A 22,056-nucleotide genomic window follows, 5' to 3' on the forward strand; every position below is an offset into this window, starting at 1 on the left:
ATGGCGACGTGTCGCGCCGCTACCTTCTTGAAGGCATCGTCGACGCAGTCTGCGGTTTCTCACTCGTGCTGCTCCGGGGGAAACCCTAGGTCCGGGTCTCCCGAATCGGACGATGGCGGCGCGCCCTGCGTCGTTCTACCGCTTGGGGCATCGTTTTTGGAGCAGCTGCTGGATGTTGGCAGTTTTCGGTGGAGTGGTGTTCATCTACCACTTTGTTGGCGTTGAGTCTCAGTGGCATGGTGCTGCAGGGTATCGACGATAGATGCGGGATGATGTATACGTGCAGAGGGTGGAGCCGTCTGGCGTCATGGTGGCATCGACGACAGGTCTTGCAAGGTTAATGCGATGATCTCTCTTGAAGATGGAGTCGAGGAAGACGGCGGGAGCAACTCCTGTGGCGTGTGTGTTGATGTGCGCTAAGAGTCTGCTTGACTAGATGTGTTTCTCACCTGCTATTGGGCGGTTTGGGAAGGCATTTAGTTTTGGATGATGTGAGTTGGTGTATTGTCACCCTCTTCATCCCACTGTAGGTATAGTAAGGTTGCTTCGAGTTTGATCTTTTGTATTGTTTCTTGTAAGGTTCGTGAATAATCTAATAAAAAGCCGTGTGCATCCTTTGGATGCATAAGCTGGGACGATATTTCCCCCATTTCGAAAAAAAAAATCTAGGACAACAATAGGTGAACTCATCGGCTCATTGACTCGTGACTGCTATGAGTATTTGTCTACGCTTTGATTACCAGACACCTGGTGTGAATTAGTTAATAGAGGGATCTATTTCAGCGTTCGTCTGATCAAAAGACAGAGAAAAGAAAAACTAGGAACCCAACACTTCCAAAAGACAATAATAAAATCACTTGAATAATCCTGTATCAATAATCCTCCGATTTATAGAAGACGACCATAGTCTTCAAAAAGGCTTGACAAAAGGGAAAACTACATGTAATCCAAAGAGAGTCACCATATCCTCAATTTGGGCAAAAAAATCCCAAGTCTTCCTGTGGAAAACAGGAAGAAAAATACCACATGCGGCTACAGGCACTCTCAAGCCTCAACGTGTATGTCCCTAGCTAGTGAATTGAATCTCATGAAGAAAAAGAAAAAAAGATGATCGCCGCTCAATCCATCACAAGGAGCGGTTCATGAGCCCACGCACGACGACCAAACCCAGCACGAGCAGGTGATCCACCTGCGGCCCGACAGCCAGCGTAAGCACGTCCTCGCCCAGAACGACCCCAGCCGCCGTCTGCTTCCGGGCGACCTCCGCCACCACCGCGCCGCTGCTGATGACTCTGTAGTCCGACTTGCGCGCGCAGCAGCCGTCTACCCTGTAACACGCCCCCGCGCCGCCGTGCATCGTCACGGCGGCCCCGCCCTTCTTGGCCCGGCGCACGCTGAACCATGGCGTCGCCTCTTCTTCCTCGCCGGCGACGTGGCAGACCTCCCACCTCCTGAACATGCCGAAGCCCTTACGTCGAATCCTGATGAGAGTGTTGCCGACGCGGTCCATGAAGAACACCTCACGGCCGCCCTTGCAGCCGTAGTTGTCGATGCGGAAGGCGACCTCGCCGTCAGCGGTGTACACCGTGCAGCCGTTGCCGTTGAACACAAGGGACTTCATCCACACGGTGTATGCCTGCTGGCTCTGGTGACCATCGGAGTAAGCGCAGGGAGACGGCGACGACGAGGCGGCGGCAGGGAGGGGCTGGACCTTGGCCATCGCCGGGATCGAAGAAGACTGCTGCTCTGCTCTAGCTGCTGAGTTTTGATGAGATGGTTGGGATGGTGGGTGCCAGTCGCTGGTTCCCACCTATTTATAGGCGGTCATATATTTTGGGCCGGGATTAGTTTATGGCACTGTACGCGTCACGCGACACGATAGAATAGTGCTAACCCAAAGTTGTTTATGCTCGATGTAGTACTCTTCCCGTCAGCATGCCATTATCGCCACGTTTAGCTGGTGCTTGTTTTACCATGACTTGGCATAGTAGTTCATGGAAATTTTAGGGATACCTAATGTTTCTCCCCCATATTGCACAGCACATGCGCTTGTGCGCCATTTTCTTCTTTGAGACATCGTCGTGATGGTATTTGTGTTGCTGCTGTAAAGGATGCAACACCGTAACATAACTTTTTCTTTTTTAGCTTTTTCTTCGTTTTTTAGTTGTGTGCATCCGAATTACCATTAGGGTATGACGTTGTTGCAGATGCTGGATGTAATTGATATCTTTGCGATATTAATATATTCTTTTTATCAAACTTTTTTTTGCAGTTGAATTGATATTAATTCCATGTATAGTGTGAAGGAATGCCTATACGTATGTAGCAGGATACCACTACACATATTTCATAGATTTTTAACTCTATTAGTAAAGGGTTTTGCTAATTCAAGCCTAGAGCTCAGCTAAATCCACTACCGTCGGATCAGCACACCTCGATGCCCACCTTATCCACTATCCTCCTCATCTCCTCACAGATGCTCTTCTCCCTTTGCACGCACAACGCCAGAACAATGGAGAGAGGAGGCAGAGGAGATACCACCAAGAAGAAGTCAAGGCACCACCGTGTCGGACATAGCCGATAAGAATTACATTGGAAATGTGATTCCCGAGGGGAACTCCTATCTCCTACTGCTCACGCCCCCAACCTTCCTCTATCGTTCCCCATCATATCTAGGGCCGTTGTGCCCTTGTCATCTCCTCTCTAGCGACGGACGGTGGTGAGACGGGTGAGGGTCTCTTCCTATTAGTAAATTAGGGCTAGTTCCCGCGTTAGGGTTTATGTTGGGCGCCATGCTTGTGCTTTGGAGTGCTTCACTGGGGCTTGCGGGCCGACTATGGAGACGTTTGGTGGTGGATCTCCTCTTTGTGGTGCTCCTATGGACGGAGACAGAGGTGGGGAAGGGCTGCACCACCGACATCTCCATTAACAATAAGGTCCAGGTTTATGGTGGCAGCCTAGGTTGAAGCAGGTGCTTAAGCTAATGTCATTAGATCGAGGAGGCCATCGGTAATATTGATACTGCAATATGGATAATCCCACACGGTGGCCCTGGCTGGCCACCTTGATCTTTGGCCGATGAGGCTGCCTCTCCAAACGCCTTTGAAGGTGTCCTTTCAACCTCCTGTTTGGAGGCACTTTGGTGGATTCAGGTCAGCGTTCGTCGCACTCACAGCTCCAACTGGTTTCGTCCCCGATGGCGGTGAGGATGGCCAGCGATGGTGTGGTAATTCTGGTGGTAGAGAGAAAGGAACCAATCATGCTTTGTGTGAGACTTTTAGGGCTCTTTCTATAAACGTTGAGGGTTGTTTTGCATTTTCTCTTTTTACTGGTGTCCTCTGTAATTTGTACTCTCATCGTAGCTGGCCACGAACTACAGAGATGGTGATGGCGAGTCGTGACCTCGCCGGAGGAAGGGCCCACCTGGCTGGCCATGGCGGGCCAGACTTCAGCGAGGAAGAAACCTTAGGGTTAAGGAGGGTGATGGGTGGCCGGCACCAAAGAAAATGGTGGATGAAGAGGGATGGACCGAAATGGGGGAGGGGGAGGGGAGGGGGGGTTGAATCCAAGCCGCAAGCCGCAGCGCGTAACACGTGCGGCTGAATCTCACCATCGGTGATAGTAACGTACTACGGACTGTACTATTTGGTGAGCATCTCTCGATGAAGCAGGCCCCAGCACCCACGCACGCTCAGGGAGCCAAAGATAAGTACATGTGCCTAATTAGCCTTTTAGGCCCTTGCTACATGCTAAGTACGTAGATAACCTGCGCTTAGGTAGCTGACTAATTCTGAACTTCTGATCTCTTGTTTAATTTTTCCATGGACCGTTGATGTAATTCACACTATTGTTTTCGCTCTCGTTTTCTGTGATGTCCTTAGGCCGGCGAGAGCCACATCACTGGTTAATTGTTCTACAGCAACACTTATCCATCCACAGACGGCAATTGACAGATTACCAGAAAAATAAGCTCCATCATTTTGCATGCATAATCTAGATTACTGCATTTCTTAGCCCGTCTCCTGTGGCGATGGCCTAATCTTGGGGAAGCAGTATGCAGTGTCTGTTGCGACGACCGAATTAAAATGGATATATATGGCTCTGCGTTGTGTGGTGCTGAGCAGGAGTACAATGTAGTTGGGTCAAAGCGGTTAGCTCCCAAGTACAAGGACAAATGATCAGGACACGAGATGAACGCGAAATGCAGTGTTAAGCAAAGCGAGGCAGCCCCTGCCGAACATATGGGAGCCTTGTGCAGATCAGCAACTCTGCTGATAATGGAGGCTACTTAAATATTTTTGTAGAGGAGACTTCGATCTGAAGATCATTCAGTACGCGATGATGTATTCATAGAGTGCACATAAATTATTCGTACGTGATACTGTAGTTTATGCTTACTGGACAGAGGGAATCTTTTACTGGAAACTAATCAGATAAAATCAGCACGTACACGGAGACGTGATTTGATTATGGTCTGAGAGGAACTTTCTGACCAGATCGTTGCGCTTTTTCTGTATGTTATACATGTACCTCTCCAAACTCCTCTGGAAGATGTATAGAATACAAATAACTAAAGTTGACACCACAGTGATTGGATCAGAGCAGTGCTACATTTGTACGTAGTGACATCAATGGGCGCATGTATTGATTTGTATCATCACAGGTCGTCTGCTTCGATGGTTGCCTAATTTAGGGTGCAACATGAATTTTTTGTTGCAAAGAGGTCAGAGGTACACAATTAAAGTTAAAAAGCACCTTCAATAAAAATAGAATTACACATAAGTCCATAAAGAAATCGGGGTTGTCTCCTAGCTCTTGCACTCGCATGTGGTGCATCGTGAGCGAAGATTGATTGTTGCCCCACGTCAGAGCAAGAAAAACGTTGTTGGCGCGCTAAACAGAAAGTCGACAGTCGGAGTCAGAAGATGCCGTGAAACATAACGCCGCCCCGGAGAAGAAAGTGATGAAGAAGACCTGGCCTCACTAGCTTGGTGACGATTGACGAAGCTGAATCCTGCCGAACCTCGCTGACCGGAGAAGAAACCATCAAACCGAGACACAAACTAGATGCAACACACCAAGCCATAACTGGATTCAATTCATCATTCCATAGGAGCGGCAAGTAGACGATTTTTCCGCCATGCTCCATTAAGAACAAGACACGCACCAACGAGGTGGACAAGGAGTCGGGGAAACATTATTTTGAATTCGCACAACATCACTGCCGATTGATTAAAACCTAACCCTCATAGACCTAATTACACCACCACAAACTCACTCTTGGGTCCCCACTCCTCCCACCATAGGAAGAGGCTAGGGGGCCCTTTCCTATCTCGGCAACTTTCTTGTCGAGAGAGGCAAGTGCTAAGTCTTGGGGCTCTGACCTTTTTACGATGAAAAATCTTCAAAATGCTTGGATCAATCCAAACAAGTTGGAAGATTTAACTGCTGAGGACATGTTGCTGACAAATGGTATAACTAAGGGAAACTTTGCTAAACTAATTACACGAATGCCTTGCTGTGATGGTTCTTGAGGTGGTCAAATTAGAATATTCCTTTGACCACTTCTAATGAATATTGCAAAGAAAAAAGCTAAAAATATGTTATATTCTAAAGAGCATATATGTGGTTCATATACTACAGTGTAAAGGCTACATTCTCAAAAGAGATGTATAAAGCTACTTTTTGTAATAAGGAGCTCACATATAGAAAACAAAAGCTGTTTTTTTTCCTTCTCCCTTTGAACTGAAGTTGGAAAAAGAATATAGTGAAGTGTCGAGCGGGTGAACAAGAGCAAGTCAGCAATCGCACGGTTTATTCGATGTACTTTCCTAGCGTGAGAAGTCTGAACTGTTGAGTATCAAATGCAGTCCTGCTCACGTCTGAACAGTTCATCACACGAAAAACATGCAAAGAAGAGAGCATCATATATTCATATGTACCACACGTACGTAAGGAGACCGACTAAAGTAGTAGCTACTTGGTGAGATACACGTGTGATACCATCTTGTACAGAGCGTACGGTGTACATGCAGCATCGGCTCTTTCCGAAAGACAAAACAGAGGACAAACACGGAGCAAACCACTACAGTACAGCATCTGATCCCTGGTTAGCTCTACAGTTAAATAAATTTTTGGCCGAATTAATACTGTGGACATTGTATTGTATGGGCCGGGAGACCACCTAAAATCCTTAAAGAACTCGTTATTGCTACATCTAAACCATATTATACATAACAAAACACGGGTACAGTATGTCATGCACCCGTAATTATCAATAATCATCGAGGTAAAGAAAAGCATGACTTAATTAGTATAAAATAATTAACAATTCTATTAACGGAAAATAGAGAAGTTGGGAGATAGGGAGGAAACGAGCGGCATTCATGGAGCGGTATCTCTGGAAGGCTAAAACGGTATCCCAACATATGTTCTGTTTTTATTTGGTGCAACATATATTTACATCATGCCTTATATTTCTCCCCAAGTGACATAATATAGGGCACCCAACCTTATGCCCTATAATAAATCTTCGGCCACGTGCAGCCCAACCATCAGTTGGAACCTCATCTCGTCTCACCCCACAATCGGATCTCATATTGGGCGCCTTCTTTTACATCATCTTCTATTCAAGAACATTTTCATGTACTCTAAAATTAACTTTTTGTTGCTCAATTTTTCGGTAGCTATCCTATTATACATCATCCGTTAGAGATGCTCCTAAGAGGCTCTTGCGGGATTTATTTCCATGTCAGTTTGATTAAGCCAAATAAAAACTAGAAACTAAAACACTTTGCGCAAATTTATGGGGACAATTGCTTTCCTAGTGGTAGGTAACTTTGTGTACATCAACCCAAGAATGATAAGCTACACTATCGTAGAAACATCTCGTATGGTTACCTCCGCATAGGGTGGTGGAAGTTATATCTGAAGGCTACACCCTTGTCCATGTGAGATAAAAATATCCATTGCCACCTCTTCAAATCATGTAGACCACAGTAAAACTAGTCCCTCTTCTCGAGACACCAAAAACAGGACCACAAAAAAAACTTGTAGATCATACACTAACATGCTCTCGCATCCAAATAGGATCTTCGATACCTAGGTGAGAAATAACTTCATTCTTTTCATTTCCATGTCTGAACAGTTACTAGTATGTTTCAGTGCGTGTTACAATCTTCCAATTTATACAGCCAAAAACCCTTGACAAAGGGAAATGCTAAACCAAAACGAGTCTCCATGTGCTCGATTTGGCAAAAACTTCCTAATCTTTCCTGCGGAAAAACAATCACGGGCACCTGAAGACCCTCATGGTGTATGTCCCTAGAGAAATGAAGTAGAAGACGATCGCCATTTCAATCACAAGGATCGGTTCATGAGCCCACAGACGACGACCAAACCCAGCACGAGCAGGTGATGCACCTCCGGCTCCACCATCAGCGTAAGCACGTCGTCCCCCAGGACGACCCCAGCCGCCGTCTGCTTCCGGGCGACCTCCGCCACGACTGCGCCGCCACCGCTGATGACTCTGTAGTCCGACTTGCGCGCGCAGCACCCGTCTACCCTGTAACACGCCCCCGCGCCGCCGTGCATCGTCACAGCGGCCCCGCCCTTCTTGGCCCGGCGCACGCTGAACCATGGCGTCGCCTCTTCTTCCTCGCCGGCGACGTGGCAGACTTCCCACATCCTGAACATGCCGAAGCCCTTGCGTCTGATCCTGATTAGGGTGTTGCCGGCGCGGTCCATGAAGAACACCTCGCGGCCGCCCTTGCAGCCGTAGTTGTCGATGCGGAAGGCGACCTCGCCGTCAGCGGTGTACACGGTGCAGCCGTTGCCGTTGAACACCAGGGACTTCATCCACACCGTGTACGCCTGCTGGCTCCGGTGACCATCAGAGGAAGAGCATGGAGACGGCGAGGCGGCGGCAGGGTGGGGCTGTATTTTGGCCATCGTTGATACTAACAAAGAAGAGTGTTCTTCTCTAGCTGCTGTTTTTTGATGAGACGGTTGGTTGGGATGGTGGGGTGTGACTGGCTGGTTCCACCTATTTATAGCTGCTAATTATTCTGGGCCCGGATTAGTTTATGGCACTGTACGTGTCACGCGACACGATAGAATAGTGCTAACCCGAACTTGTTTATGCTCGATCAAGCACTCTGCTCGTCAGCATGCAATTAGCGCCACGTTTACCTAGTGCCTGTTTTGGACTGATCTTAGCATGGCTTGGCATAGTGGTTAATGAATTTTCAGGGATACCTAATATTTCTCCCCATAGTACTGCAGACACTACCAAGTTTTTTTTTGAAGACCGCACATCTATTAATCATCATCAAGTAGGGGAAATTCAAAACGAAACTCGGGTCCAGATGATCCCTTTATCTAGACCATTCAGTTTCCTTGGGATATGGGCCTTACAGAGTATAGTGTGCAGTATTCCAGCACGTATGTCTATTATTAAACAGTAACCTGACCCACACATTGACCACATTAATGCCCATCTAGCCGTTGTCCCATACTCGGTCCAAGCGGAGAACCGACGAACTGGACCGTGCTGGACTAACCACATTGTCTCAGTGAACTCATGATTCTGAGTCACTCGGTCCGGATGACACACGCACGTTGGCTTTCCCTGCAGCGCATGACACCAGCAATTGTACATCGTGATTTATATTCCATCCGTCCCGCCGTCCTCTGCTTGGCTCACCACTGCACCGCCGGCAGGCCTCGCTGCTCCACGCACTGGCCTCGCTCGCCGCCAGCCTGCTCTTTGCTCCACGCGAGCGCTCCTGGCCTGCTCGCGGGGCCGCGCTCGAGCTCGACGTGCTGCCGGTCCTCCTCTGCTCCACTGCTCCGTTCACTCGTCGGCTGCGACGCTGCTCAGGACTGTAACACCCCAAATTTCAATAAAAAGAAAGTTAGAGAAATCCAGAAAGCAAAATTTCAAACCAACAAAAACCTTTCTATTTGCATATAGTACCATGCATAGGACTTGTGCATTTGAGTGATATGCCATGATGATTGTTATTACTTGTATTTGGTATGCTCTAAAACCCTAGTGTGATCATATGAGGATCACCAACCAAATAAATCAAAGAGGAAGAAATTCCATAAAATGCAAAACCCTAAAAACCCTCACATATGCCCTATGGTATTTTTATAAATTTTGACCCTAGACCTATTTGGTCTTCACCATTAGTTGAGTAATGTTATTAAACACTTATTACAACTTTTGGAATCAAAGATTCACAATTCAAATGGATTTCAAACACAAATCCCACTCACATATGATAATGGTCAATTTTGACAATTCTAGTCTGATCACCACTTTGAGCCCTTGCCATTCATTTTTCCCAAACCAACTCTTGCTAACTCTTTGCACCATTTCAAAGTCAACATCAAGGTGAACAACTTTGGTGAAGAGCACCATGCCAAATTCATCTTTGATCATGAGCAAGGCTCATCCAAAGTTTCAACTTTCTCACATATGCAACATTCCCCACTTAGCCATTTTGGCCAACTTTTGAATTCTAATTTTTCCACCACCACCTCTACTCATCTCGGGTCAAATACAACTTATCTAAACCCACACATTTCAAATAGATGCACCATTTGAATTAATTCAAATTTAGACATTTTTCACAATTTCCAAATATGGCACTATTTACACACTATAGCAAATAGTGATCTAACCCAACAAATCTACCCCAACCTATACCAATTGGTCCCCTGGTTCCCTCTCTCACTAACACCAGCATAGTAGACCTAAGAAGAACCCTAGGGAGACCAAGCCATGGCCATGCCGGCCCATGCCGGCCATGTTCTTCTCCCCCTCTCATCCTTGCACCCCTGCCCTGGCCACCTCGCCACCGTGTGCCACCGCATCCCCTACGCCACCTGTACCAGGAGAACCGCCGTCGTCCACAACTTCGTCAAGCACACTGCCAACCCTAGCTGGAGCCGCCGTAAGCTCTCCCACCCCCTACTGCCGCCGCCGCACCGTCGGGTTCTCGTCGGAGACGACGACGAACCACGGCCCTCCGATCCCCTTCTAATCCGACGTCTCCCGTTGATCGGTACCGCTTCGGCGTTTAAAAGCCGCTGACATGCGGGACCCGCTGTCAGGCAGCCCGCGCGGCACTGGACCGTGGCTGGGCTGGCCTTGGGCCGTTTTTAAACCTTTGGGCCCAGTTTCGTTTCCATGGCCTTTTAATTCAAACTAGATTGAATTAATTCAAATAGTTTTGAATACTGCCTCCACTTTGAAATTCAATAGATTCAAATTGGCTAAACCAAATTTAGTGAACTTTATATGGTTGGAAAGCTAGAGAAATTATCTAGCCAATGCCACTGGCCCCATGGTCAGATTCTTTGTAGAATAAATGTGATAAAAATAACAAAACAGGGACTTTTCCCTATTCAAATAATTCCTAAAAATCAACCAAAATAGATATTAAGTTAATTCCAACTCTAATAGCTCACATTTGACTTACACTAATTGTTTATGCAATAAAATGGTGTGGTCACTTTGTATGATCATGCCATAGTTTAATTAATGGATGATATGGCTAGTTTAACTAGTTGATATTGTCCAAAACTATTAAAGTAAATTATGTGGAGTCCTACACTTCATTTAAACTTGTCTCACATGAATTCATGGGATGTTTGGACCCCTGGTTCCAAACTCTCTTATATGAATTACTTGAGAGTTAAATCAAATGTAGGGTTATTTAAATGGTATGAGGTGATCCACCTCATTTAAATCATTTTCCCAAATAATGATGATGAACATTTGACTTAGGTCAATATGAGTTCATCCATGATTGTTTGAGAAATTAAATCTTAAGAAGATTTCAATGAGAGGAAATTATTTCTCAAGAACCCTATGGAAACTATCATTTACATATGAAATGCAAAGAAGTGAATTCTATTTAAACCCCACAACCCATGCACCCTAGTTAATTTATTTGTGTGCATAGAGTAGTTTGTGTGTTATATGTGATGTATGGAATAGCCATTGAATTAGTGAGTAATTATACTCGTATTCAAATTTAGACGGTAGCACCGGAGAGTACGCCGAAGAAGAAGGTTGCTACCAAGAGGAGGAGGAGGAACAGTTTGAGAACTACCAAGGCAAGCTAATATTCTTGCAAAGTGCAAAGCCCCCTTAGGGCAAGGCACCATGTTTCTTACCTTTTCTTATATGAACCCATCCCAAGTTTTTACTTTACAAGTTTTTACTTGTTTTCTAAATGAGTTACTTTTATAGTTAACTTTGGTCAAAGTACAAGTTGATTTCTAGAGTAGTGAGTTAGTCTCTCCAAGCAAAGCAAGATAGCACCCCTCATGAATTAGAGCTAGTGCTAATGAATTAAAACTTGACTAATTTAGATGGGAACAATGTGAATTTGAAGGATTTTTGAAACCTTGGAATGAAGATACATTCCATTGAATGATTGTGAAGGTGAATGTGAACAAGAGAAGATGGTGATTTTTGATAAAACAATGATGTTGGTTTGAATGCGATACCTTTCCAATTATTAAGTACCCCCACAATACCTGATTATGGGTAGGGCTTAACTGGAAGTTTATGCGTCTTAGTATGGGTTCCCTCTAAACAAGCGTCATCGGGGTTATGCCGAAAGCTGCCTCTACCACAAAAGAAATGATATGATATGATGCGAAATGAGGTGAATGTCCGGCCCAAGCCCTGTGCAGTTCCCAGGTTGACAGTTGGTCTTCACTGGGAGGCCAAGCTCATGGGGAGAGGTGCTCATACTAGGATTTGTAAGTGAAAGGTTATGGTTGATGATCCGCGTACTGTGTTACGATGATTCGGGGTAATCCCGACAGATGAAATCAAATGTTGTGGCACAAGTGTGCAACCTCTGCAGAGTGTAAACCTATTCGAATAGCCGCGTCCACGGTTACGGACGGTTGGAAAGGCCATACAGTTTCCGATGTCATATCTTTTAAAATGATGTTGAAAAGGATGATGGTGAAATGACTTGTGGTGAATTGAATTGAAATCACCACTTGAATGGTGGGAATGACACTAATGTTCCCACTTGAGTTAGTTAGCACTTGAATAAGCTTTTTCTCAAACTTTGTGAACTAAAACTAGCTTTATGCAAATAAACTAGAGCTTAGCAAACCATACTAGAATGTCTAGCACTTACATTAGTATTAGTTTGCGAGTACTCAACGTACTCACGGCTTTGTCCCTGGCTATTCAAATGGCCAGAGTATGAAGATGACCAAGGAGATGACCAGCAGGACGCCTACGACAACTAAGCGCCTTCCGACGTCAAGCGTTGGCCTGTGGACTAGAGAGTCCTTGTATCTTACGCTTCCGCTATGTTGAACTATGAACTTGTGTTTGTTCGTTGATCACTAGATCAACTATTCGTGTAATATGGATCATGTGATTCCAATTTGTAAGACTTATGGTTTGTAATGAATGATGACTGTGATACTTAACTATTATGCCTCGCAACAACAATACTCCTGGGATTGCGATGTATGACATAATAGGCATTCGGACTTAAAAATCCGGGTGTTGACAAGTTGGTATCAGAGCCATTGTTTGACCTTAGAAGACCTTAGTTAGAATGGGCGTTCTGAAAAACTTAACTTTGAAATCAAATGAAAGAAATTATTTGTGAAAATTTACTACACTCTTGTCTTTGAGACTTTGCCAAAATTTGATGAATCATGTCTATCTTATTTGAATCAACTTAAAACTTTGCCACACTTTGCACTCTCTAACTTACTCATCCAATTCTCTTTCAGATGGCGCTGAATGAACCCATCAACACCAAGTTTTACCAGCTTGGGAACGGAGGAAGCTTGATCTTCGAGCACGACCTCAACGCCCTCTCTGACTTCCTTGGGCGCCCACACCCCGAGTTTCACGGGGTTCAGCTGGACGACACGCCCGGAGGAGAGTTGCAGTGGGTGATCACTGCCGACTTGAGGGGCAAGATGGAGCCTCCCACCTCGGAGAGGATCCTCTTCTCCTTCCGCGAGAGCAACTGGCTCGACGGACTCGCACGTGGCCTACAGGAGGCACTTGCGCGCCTCTGTGGACAGAACGTGGTGATCATCCTCGCCTCTCGCTACGCCCACCTTGTGAGGCGTGATGCCGCGGGAGTGCCCATGGAGCTGCAGCCGCACCCGGAGTTGAGGCACCATGCTGAGCACCTGGACTTCATGCTCTACCAGACTCAGAAGGACCTCGACGCCTCTCGCGCTTATGCGAACCAGACCCACGCTCACATCACCGAGAAGGGTGAGGCGATCAAGCTACTCAACAACGATCGCAAGAGCCTTCGCCAGCAGCGTGCCAAGAAGGACGCTACGATTCGTCGCCTTCGCGCCCGGATCGCGTCACTTGAGGCCACTGTCAAGGCCCAGGAGGATCAGATTCGTCAGCTGGAGGATGACGATGGAGGCATCGACATTCAGGGAGGAGACGCCTTCCTGAGCGACGACAACGACTTTGAGGAGGACGAGAACACCGAGGAGGAGGACTACGAGTTCCTGGAGGCAGGACCCGACGACTACGTCCCGATCGATGTCGATGATGAGGAGTAGTTGCACTAGTTCCACTTATAGTAGGTGTGAGTTGTATCCCGTCCCTTGTATCGTAGCATGAGAATGGTTCTTAAAACCATTGGAGTATGTGTGTAGTTTGTACTATGTGTTGCATGAATGAATGAATGTTATGTTTGTCATGAAAAGTTTACAAGTTTTCAAATGTTTTTCAAACTTAACCAAAATGAACCATAGAATGTTCCCTCTTATCTCATAATCTGCTACATCTTCAGATGGCCCCTCCAAATCGCACCAACGACGCGATGCTGCAACTGCTGCAAACCATGCTTGCAGACCGGGAAACCGAAAGAGCCGAACGCCAAGTCAACCTCATCGCCTTGCAGAACATCGCCAACCAAGGCCATGGAAATCATGACCACCCCGGATCCAAGCTCAAGAACTTCCAAAACACCAACCCTCCGGTGTTTAGCAAGACCGAGGAGCCCCTCGACGCCGACGATTGGCTCTAGACTATGGAGAACAATCTGGAGGTGGCCGGAGTGGAAGCCAACGAGAAAGTCTTGTTCGCCACTCACTATCTCGCTGGACCAGCCCGCGCTTGGTGGACAAGCACCCGTGCCATGAACGGAGGTCAATTCATGACTTGGGAGGATTTCAAACTCAAGTTCAGCAAGTACCATGTACCCCCGGGTCTTATCAAGAAGATGAGGGATGAATTCCGTGAGCTGAAACAAGGTCGCATGACGGTGGTTGAATACCGCGACAAGTTTCTCACTTTGTCAAGGTATGCCCCTGATGAGACCGACACCGTTGAGAAGAGGAAGGAGAGATTCCTGAACGGACTGCATGATGAGATGCAGACTGTCCTCGTCAACATCCCCTTCGCCGACCTCGAAGCCCTTGTTGACTCTGCCATCCAGATGGAGGGCAAGTTAAACCAAGCCAATGAGAACCGCAAGCGCCGCCTGGCCAATCAGAGTGGATCAAGCCACCCCCAAAAGTTTCGCCCAAGCTCAAGCGGAGGTTTCACTCCGAGAAACAACAAACCCCAAATGCAGAACTCTCGCCCCGGTTATCAGAACCGGAGTGGAGGAAACTCCAAGCCAGGAGGCTACAACAACAACTACAACCGCGCTCCACCCCGAGCCCCTAACAACAACACCACCAACACCAACACCGCTCCCAGAACCGGAAGCAATGCCGTCCCCGTTGCGAACAAGCAGGACAAGACCACTATCACTTGTTATGAGTGTGGTGTAGTGGGGCACTACTCCAACGAGTGTCCCAAGCGTCTTGCCAAGCTCGCCGGCAACACCGCTGCACCTGCCCAGCAGCAACGCCGTGTCTCCACCGGCAAGAAGTTCGCCCCCAACAACCCCAACAACCGCAACGGCCGCCTCTACCACATGAACGCTGAAGAAGCCCAGGAAGCACCAGATGTTGTGCTGGGTATGTTTTCTGTCAACCACATCCCTGCTAGAGTGTTGTTTGATTCCGGAGCATCTCATTCTTTTGTCACCGAAGACTTTGCATCAACAAGTAAAATTCAACCCCTCAGTTTGAAGCATGTTATAATAGTTCAAATCCCCGGATCAACCACCAAAGCCAGAAAATTTTGCAAAAATGTGCCAATCAAAATCCATGATGTAGATTTCTTTGCAAATCTAATCATACTTGGAACCAAAGGTTTGGAAGTTGTCCTAGGAATGGACTGGATGTCCAAGCACAATGGATTGATAGACTGCGCCAAGAAAGCCATAACCATGACTAGCAGCACCGGTATCGTAGTTGAGCACGTCTCTGAAAAACTACCCAGAAAATTTACATGCAACCAAAGTGTATCCAAGCCAACTCTGGATCAAATCAGGGTCGTTTGTCGTTACCCTGATGTGTTTCCGGATGATCTACCCGGTATGCCCCCGGATCGGGATATCGAGTTTATCATCGAGTTAATCCCCGGAACTGGACCCATAGCCCAGAGAGCCTACAGCATGAACGCAGCCGAACTTGTGGAGCTGAAGAAGCAAATAGATGACATGCTCGCCAAAGGTTTGATTAGACCAAGTGCATCCCCCTGGAGATCCCCCGTCTTGTTTGTCGACAAGAAAGATGGTGCAAATCGTTTATGCACGGACTATCGTAAGCTTAACGATGTCACCATCAAAAACAAATACCCCCTACCCAAGATCGAAGACTTGTTTGACCAACTCACCGGATCCCGAGTTTTCTCCAAGATAGATCTTAGAACTGGATACCACCAACTGAAGATTCGAGCCACCGACATTCCAAAAACTGCCTTTACCACCAGATATGGGTTGTATGAGTACAACGTCATGTCGTTTGGACTGACCAATGCCCCCGCTTATTTCATGAATCTCATGAATAAGATCTTCATGAACTTTTTGGACAAGTTTGTCGTTGTGTTCATCGACGACATCCTCGTCTACTCCAAGTCCGAAGAGGAACATGAACAGCATTTGGAGATTGTCCTAGAAACCCTTAGACAACACAAGTTGTATGCCAAGTTTAGCAAGTGCGAGTTTTGGCTGGAAGAAGTTGGATTCCTGGGACACATCTTGTCCGCGGGAGGAATTGCTGTAGATCCCGCCAAAATCAAAACTGTTATGGAATGGCAAGCCCCAACCACACAAACCGAGGTCCGCGCTTTTCTTGGATTAGCCGGATACTACCGCAGATTTGTAGAAGGTTTTTCGAGCATCGCTCGACCAATGACCCAACTGCTGAAAAAGGACAGGAAGTTTGAGTGGACTGACAAGTGCGAAGAGAGCTTTCAACAGCTCAAGAGTAGACTGACAACAGCCCCAATCCTGATCATGCCAGATATCGCAAAGCCCTTTGACGTATATTGCGACGCCTCCAAGACTGGACTTGGATGCGTACTTATGCAAGAAGGCAAGGTTGTATCCTACCTTTCAAGACAGCTCAAGCAACATGAACAGAACTACCCAACCCATGACCTCGAGCTTGCAGCCGTGGTCTTAGCCTTGAAAGTTTGGCGTCATTACCTCATGGGTAATCGATGCGAGATCTACTCCGACCACAAAAGCCTCAAATATATATTCACCCAGAAAGAGTTAAACATGAGACAACGCCGATGGATCGAATTGATCAAGGATTACGACATGGAGATTCACTACCACCCCGGCAAGGCCAATGTGGTAGCGGATGCTTTGAGTCGACTGCCGTGTCAGTTGAACTCCATGCTCGCAACTGAACAGCCCAGCTTGCATCAAGAGTTTGAACAGTTCAGACTTGAACTTGTTAGTGAAGGATTCCTAGCCAGCATAGAACTGCAACCCACCTTGGTTGGTCAAATCAAGGAAGCCCAGAAAGACAACGCTAGCATTGACGGAATTAAGAAACAGATAGCCGCAGGAAAAGCCCCCGGATTCACCGTAGACGAAGCCGGAGTTCTTTGGTACAAAGAACGTCTCTGCGTACCATCGGACTCTGGCTTGAAACAAGTCATTCTGCAAGAAGCCCATGACACCCTTTACTCAATCCACCCCGGAGGTACCAAGATGTACCAGGACCTAAAAGAATAATTTTGGTGGCACGGAATGAAAAGAGAGATCGGTAGCTATATCGCTAAGTGTGACATCTGTCAGAGAGTCAAGGCAGAACATCAACGACCCGCCGGACTGTTACAACCCCTCCAGATTCCGGAATGGAAATGGGACTCCGTAGGAATGGACTTTATCACCGGACTGCCCAAATCCAGCAAAGGCAATGATTCAATATGGGTAGTGGTCGATAGATTGACCAAAGTCGCCCATTTCATCGCCGTCAAAACCACCTATCAAGGCCCAAAGTTAGCTGAACTTTACATCTCCAGAATAGTCGCTCTGCACGGAACCCCCAAATCGATAGTGTCAGATAGAGGATCACAGTTCACCTCAAGGTTCTGGCAGAAAGTGCATGAAGGACTAGGCACTCGCCTAAATTTCAGCACCGCCTATCACCCTCAGACCGACGGACAGACTGAGAGAGTAAACCAGATACTGGAAGACATGCTTAGAGCATGCGTACTGGAATACGGATCCAAGTGGGAAGACTGCCTACCTTACGCAGAATTCTCTTACAACAATAGTTACCAAGCCAGCCTACAGATGGCCCCCTTTGAAGCCTTGTACGGAAGGAAGTGCCGTACCCTCCTGAACTGGTCAGAAGTCGGAGAGAGCCAAGTTTTCGGCCCAGATGTTCTTCGTGAAGCCGAAGAGAAAGTCCACAAGATCCGCGAGTACCTCAAGACTGCGCAATCCAGACAGAAGAGCTACGCCGACAAGAGACGTCGGGAGATGACCTTTGAGATCGGAGACTTCGTCTATCTCAAGGTATCCCCCTTGAAAGGAATGCAAAGGTTCCAACTGAAGGGAAAGCTTGCACCCCGCTATGTCGGACCTTTCAAAGTCCTCAGCCGCAGAGGTGAAGTATCTTATCAACTGGAGTTGCCTGAAGAGATGTCGGCTGTGCACGACGTGTTTCACATCTCACTTCTCCGGAAATGCCTTGAAGTCCCGGAGAAGACCGAAGTGTTCAAGAACATCGATCACCGATCGGTGGATATCAACAAGGATCTGACTTACCGCGAAGTGCCGATTCGCATCCTGGAAGAAGCTTACCGAACCACCCGCACCCGAAGCATCAAGTTTCTGAAGATCCAATGGAGCAATCATACCGAGGATGAAGCCACCTGGGAACGCGAAGACTTCATGAAGAAGGAGTACCCAGATCTCTTTAGTACCTAACTTTCTTTTCGATCTCGGGACGAGATCTTTTGTAAGGGGGAAGGGTTTGTAACACCCCAAATTTCAATAAAAAGAAAGTTAGAGAAATCCAGAAAGCAAAATTTCAAACCAACAAAAACCTTTCTATTTGCATATAGTACCATGCATAGGACTTGTGCATTTGAGTGATATGCCATGATGATTGTTATTACTTGTATTTGGTATGCTCTAAAACCCTAGTGTGATCATATGAGGATCACCAACCAAATAAATCAAAGAGGAAGAAATTCCATAAAATGCAAAACCCTAAAAACCCTCACATATGCCCTATGGTATTTTTATAAATTTTGACCCTAGACCTATTTGGTCTTCACCATTAGTTGAGTAATGTTATTAAACACTTATTACAACTTTTGGAATCAAAGATTCACAATTCAAATGGATTTCAAACACAAATCCCACTCACATATGATAATGGTCAATTTTGACAATTCTAGTCTGATCACCACTTTGAGCCCTTGCCATTCATTTTTCCCAAACCAACTCTTGCTAACTCTTTGCACCATTTCAAAGTCAACATCAAGGTGAACAACTTTGGTGAAGAGCACCATGCCAAATTCATCTTTGATCATGAGCAAGGCTCATCCAAAGTTTCAACTTTCTCACATATGCAACATTCCCCACTTAGCCATTTTGGCCAACTTTTGAATTCTAATTTTTCCACCACCACCTCTACTCATCTCGGGTCAAATACAACTTATCTAAACCCACACATTTCAAATAGATGCACCATTTGAATTAATTCAAATTTAGACATTTTTCACAATTTCCAAATATGGCACTATTTACACACTATAGCAAATAGTGATCTAACCCAACAAATCTACCCCAACCTACACCAATTGGTCCCCTGGTTCCCTCTCTCACTAACACCAGCATAGTAGACCTAAGAAGAACCCTAGGGAGACCAAGCCATGGCCATGCCGGCCCATGCCGGCCATGTTCTTCTCCCCCTCTCATCCTTGCACCCCTGCCCTGGCCACCTCGCCACCGTGTGCCACCGCATCCCCTACGCCACCTGTACCAGGAGAACCGCCGTCGTCCACAACTTCGTCAAGCACACTGCCAACCCTAGCTGGAGCCGCCATAAGCTCTCCCACCCCCTATTGCCGCCGCTGCACCGTCGGGTTCTCGTCGGAGACGACGACGAACCACGGCCCTCCGATCCCCTTCTAATCCGACGTCTCCCGTTGATCGGTACCGCTTCGGCGTTTAAAAGCCGCTGACATGCGGGACCCGCTGTCAGGCAGCCCGCGCGGCACTGGACCGTGGCTGGGCTGGCCTTGGGCCGTTTTTAAACCTTTGGGCCCAGTTTCGTTTCCCGCCGGCCTTTTAATTCAAACTAGATTGAATTAATTCAAATAGTTTTGAATACTGCCTCCACTTTGAAATTCAATAGATTCAAATTGGCTAAACCAAATTTAGTGAACTTTATATGGTTGGAAAGCTAGAGAAATTATCTAGCCAATGCCACTGGCCCCATGGTCAGATTCTTTGTAGAATAAATGTGATAAAAATAACAAGACAGGGACTTTTCCCTATTCAAATAATTCCTAAAAATCAACCAAAATAGATATTAAGTTAATTCCAACTCTAATAGCTCACATTTGACTTACACTAATTGTTTATGCAATAAAATGGTGTGGTCACTTTGTATGATCATGCCATAGTTTAATTAATGAATGATATGGCTAGTTTAACTAGTTGATATTGTCCAAAACTATTAAAGTAAATTATGTGGAGTCCTACACTTCATTTAAACTTGTCTCACATGAATTCATGGGATGTTTGGACCCCTGGTTCCAAACTCTCTTATATGAATTACTTGAGAGTTAAATCAAATGTAGGGTTATTTAAATGGTATGAGGTGATCCACCTCATTTAAATCATTTTCCCAAATAATGATGATGAACATTTGACTTAGGTCAATATGAGTTCATCCATGATTGTTTGAGAAATTAAATCTTAAGAAGATTTCAATGAGAGGAAATTATTTCTCAAGAACCCTATGGAAACTATCATTTACATATGAAATGCAAAGAAGTGAATTCTATTTAAACCCCACAACCCATGCACCCTAGTTAATTTATTTGTGTGCATAGAGTAGTTTGTGTGTTATATGTGATGTATGGAATAGCCATTGAATTAGTGAGTAATTATACTTGTATTCAAATTTAGACGGTAGCACCGGAGAGTACGCCGAAGAAGAAGGTTGCTACCAAGAGGAGGAGGAGGAACAGTTTGAGAACTACCAAGGCAAGCTAATATTCTTGCAAAGTGCAAAGCCCCCTTGGGGCAAGGCACCATGTTTCTTACCTTTTCTTATATGAACCCATCCCAAGTTTTTACTTTACAAGTTTTTACTTGTTTTCTAAATGAGTTACTTTTATAGTTAACTTTGGTCAAAGTACAAGTTGATTTCTAGAGTAGTGAGTTAGTCTCTCCAAGCAAAGCAAGATAGCACCCCTCATGAATTAGAGCTAGTGCTAATGAATTAAAACTTGACTAATTTAGATGGGAACAATGTGAATTTGAAGGATTTTTGAAACCTTGGAATGAAGATACATTCCATTGAATGATTGTGAAGGTGAATGTGAACAAGAGAAGATGGTGATTTTTGATAAAACAATGATGTTGGTTTGAATGCGATACCTTTCCAATTATTAAGTACCCCCACAATACCTGATTATGGGTAGGGCTTAACTGGAAGTTTATGCGTCTTAGTATGGGTTCCCTCTAAACAAGCGTCATCGGGGTTATGCCGAAAGCTGCCTCTACCACAAAAGAAATGATATGATATGATGCGAAATGAGGTGAATGTCCGGCCCAAGCCCTGTGCAGTTCCCAGGTTGACAGTTGGTCTTCACTGGAAGGCCAAGCTCATGGGGAGAGGTGCTCATACTAGGATTTGTAAGTGAAAGGTTATGGTTGATGATCCGCGTACTGTGTTACGATGATTCGGGGTAATTCCGACGGATGAAATCAAATGTTGTGGCACAAGTGTGCAACCTCTGCAGAGTGTAAACCTATTCGAATAGCCGCGTCCACGGTTACGGACGGTTGGAAAGGCCATACAGTTTCCGATGTCATATCTTTTAAAATGATGTTGAAAAGGATGATGGTGAAATGACTTGTGGTGAATTGAATTGAAATCACCACTTGAATGGTGGGAATGACACTAATGTTCCCACTTGAGTTAGTTAGCACTTGAATAAGCTTTTTCTCAAACTTTGTGAACTAAAACTAGCTTTATGCAAATAAACTAGAGCTTAGCAAACCATACTAGAATGTCTAGCACTTACATTAGTATTAGTTTGCGAATACTCAACGTACTCACGGCTTTGTCCCTGGCTATTCAAATGGCCAGAGTATGAAGATGACCAAGGAGATGACCAGCAGGACGCCTACGACAACTAAGCGCCTTCCGACGTCAAGCGTTGGCCTGTGGACTAGAGAGTCCTTGTATCTTACGCTTCCGCTATGTTGAACTATGAACTTGTGTTTGTTCGTTGATCACTAGATCAACTATTCGTGTAATATGGATCATGTGATTCCAATTTGTAAGACTTATGGTTTGTAATGAATGATGACTGTGATACTTAACTATTATGCCTCGCAACAACAATATTCCTGGGATTGCGATGTATGACATAATAGGCATTCGGACTTAAAAATCCGGGTGTTGACAAGGACG

The 22,056-nt window shown here is 45.9% G+C and overlaps 2 protein-coding genes across 2 annotated transcripts; both read right to left on the minus strand.

Annotated features, from left to right (window-relative positions):
- Positions 1-840: 840 nt before the first annotated feature.
- LOC127345521 (protein LURP-one-related 11) lies at positions 841-1,783 on the minus strand. The gene has a single exon (XM_051372004.2). The coding sequence runs from the start codon at positions 1,718-1,720 to the stop codon at positions 1,127-1,129; it is 594 nt and encodes a 197-aa protein (XP_051227964.1). The 5' UTR covers positions 1,721-1,783; the 3' UTR covers positions 841-1,126.
- Positions 1,784-7,203: 5,420 nt separating this feature from the next.
- On the minus strand, positions 7,204-8,001 carry LOC127345522 (protein LURP-one-related 11). Its single transcript, XM_051372005.2, has one exon. The coding sequence runs from the start codon at positions 7,948-7,950 to the stop codon at positions 7,360-7,362; it is 591 nt and encodes a 196-aa protein (XP_051227965.1). The 5' UTR covers positions 7,951-8,001; the 3' UTR covers positions 7,204-7,359.
- Between the last annotated feature and the right edge of the window lie 14,055 nt (positions 8,002-22,056).

This window comes from Lolium perenne, chromosome 3 (assembly GCF_019359855.2).
Source record: "Lolium perenne isolate Kyuss_39 chromosome 3, Kyuss_2.0, whole genome shotgun sequence".
NCBI classification, from domain to species: Eukaryota; Viridiplantae; Streptophyta; class Magnoliopsida; order Poales; family Poaceae; genus Lolium; species Lolium perenne.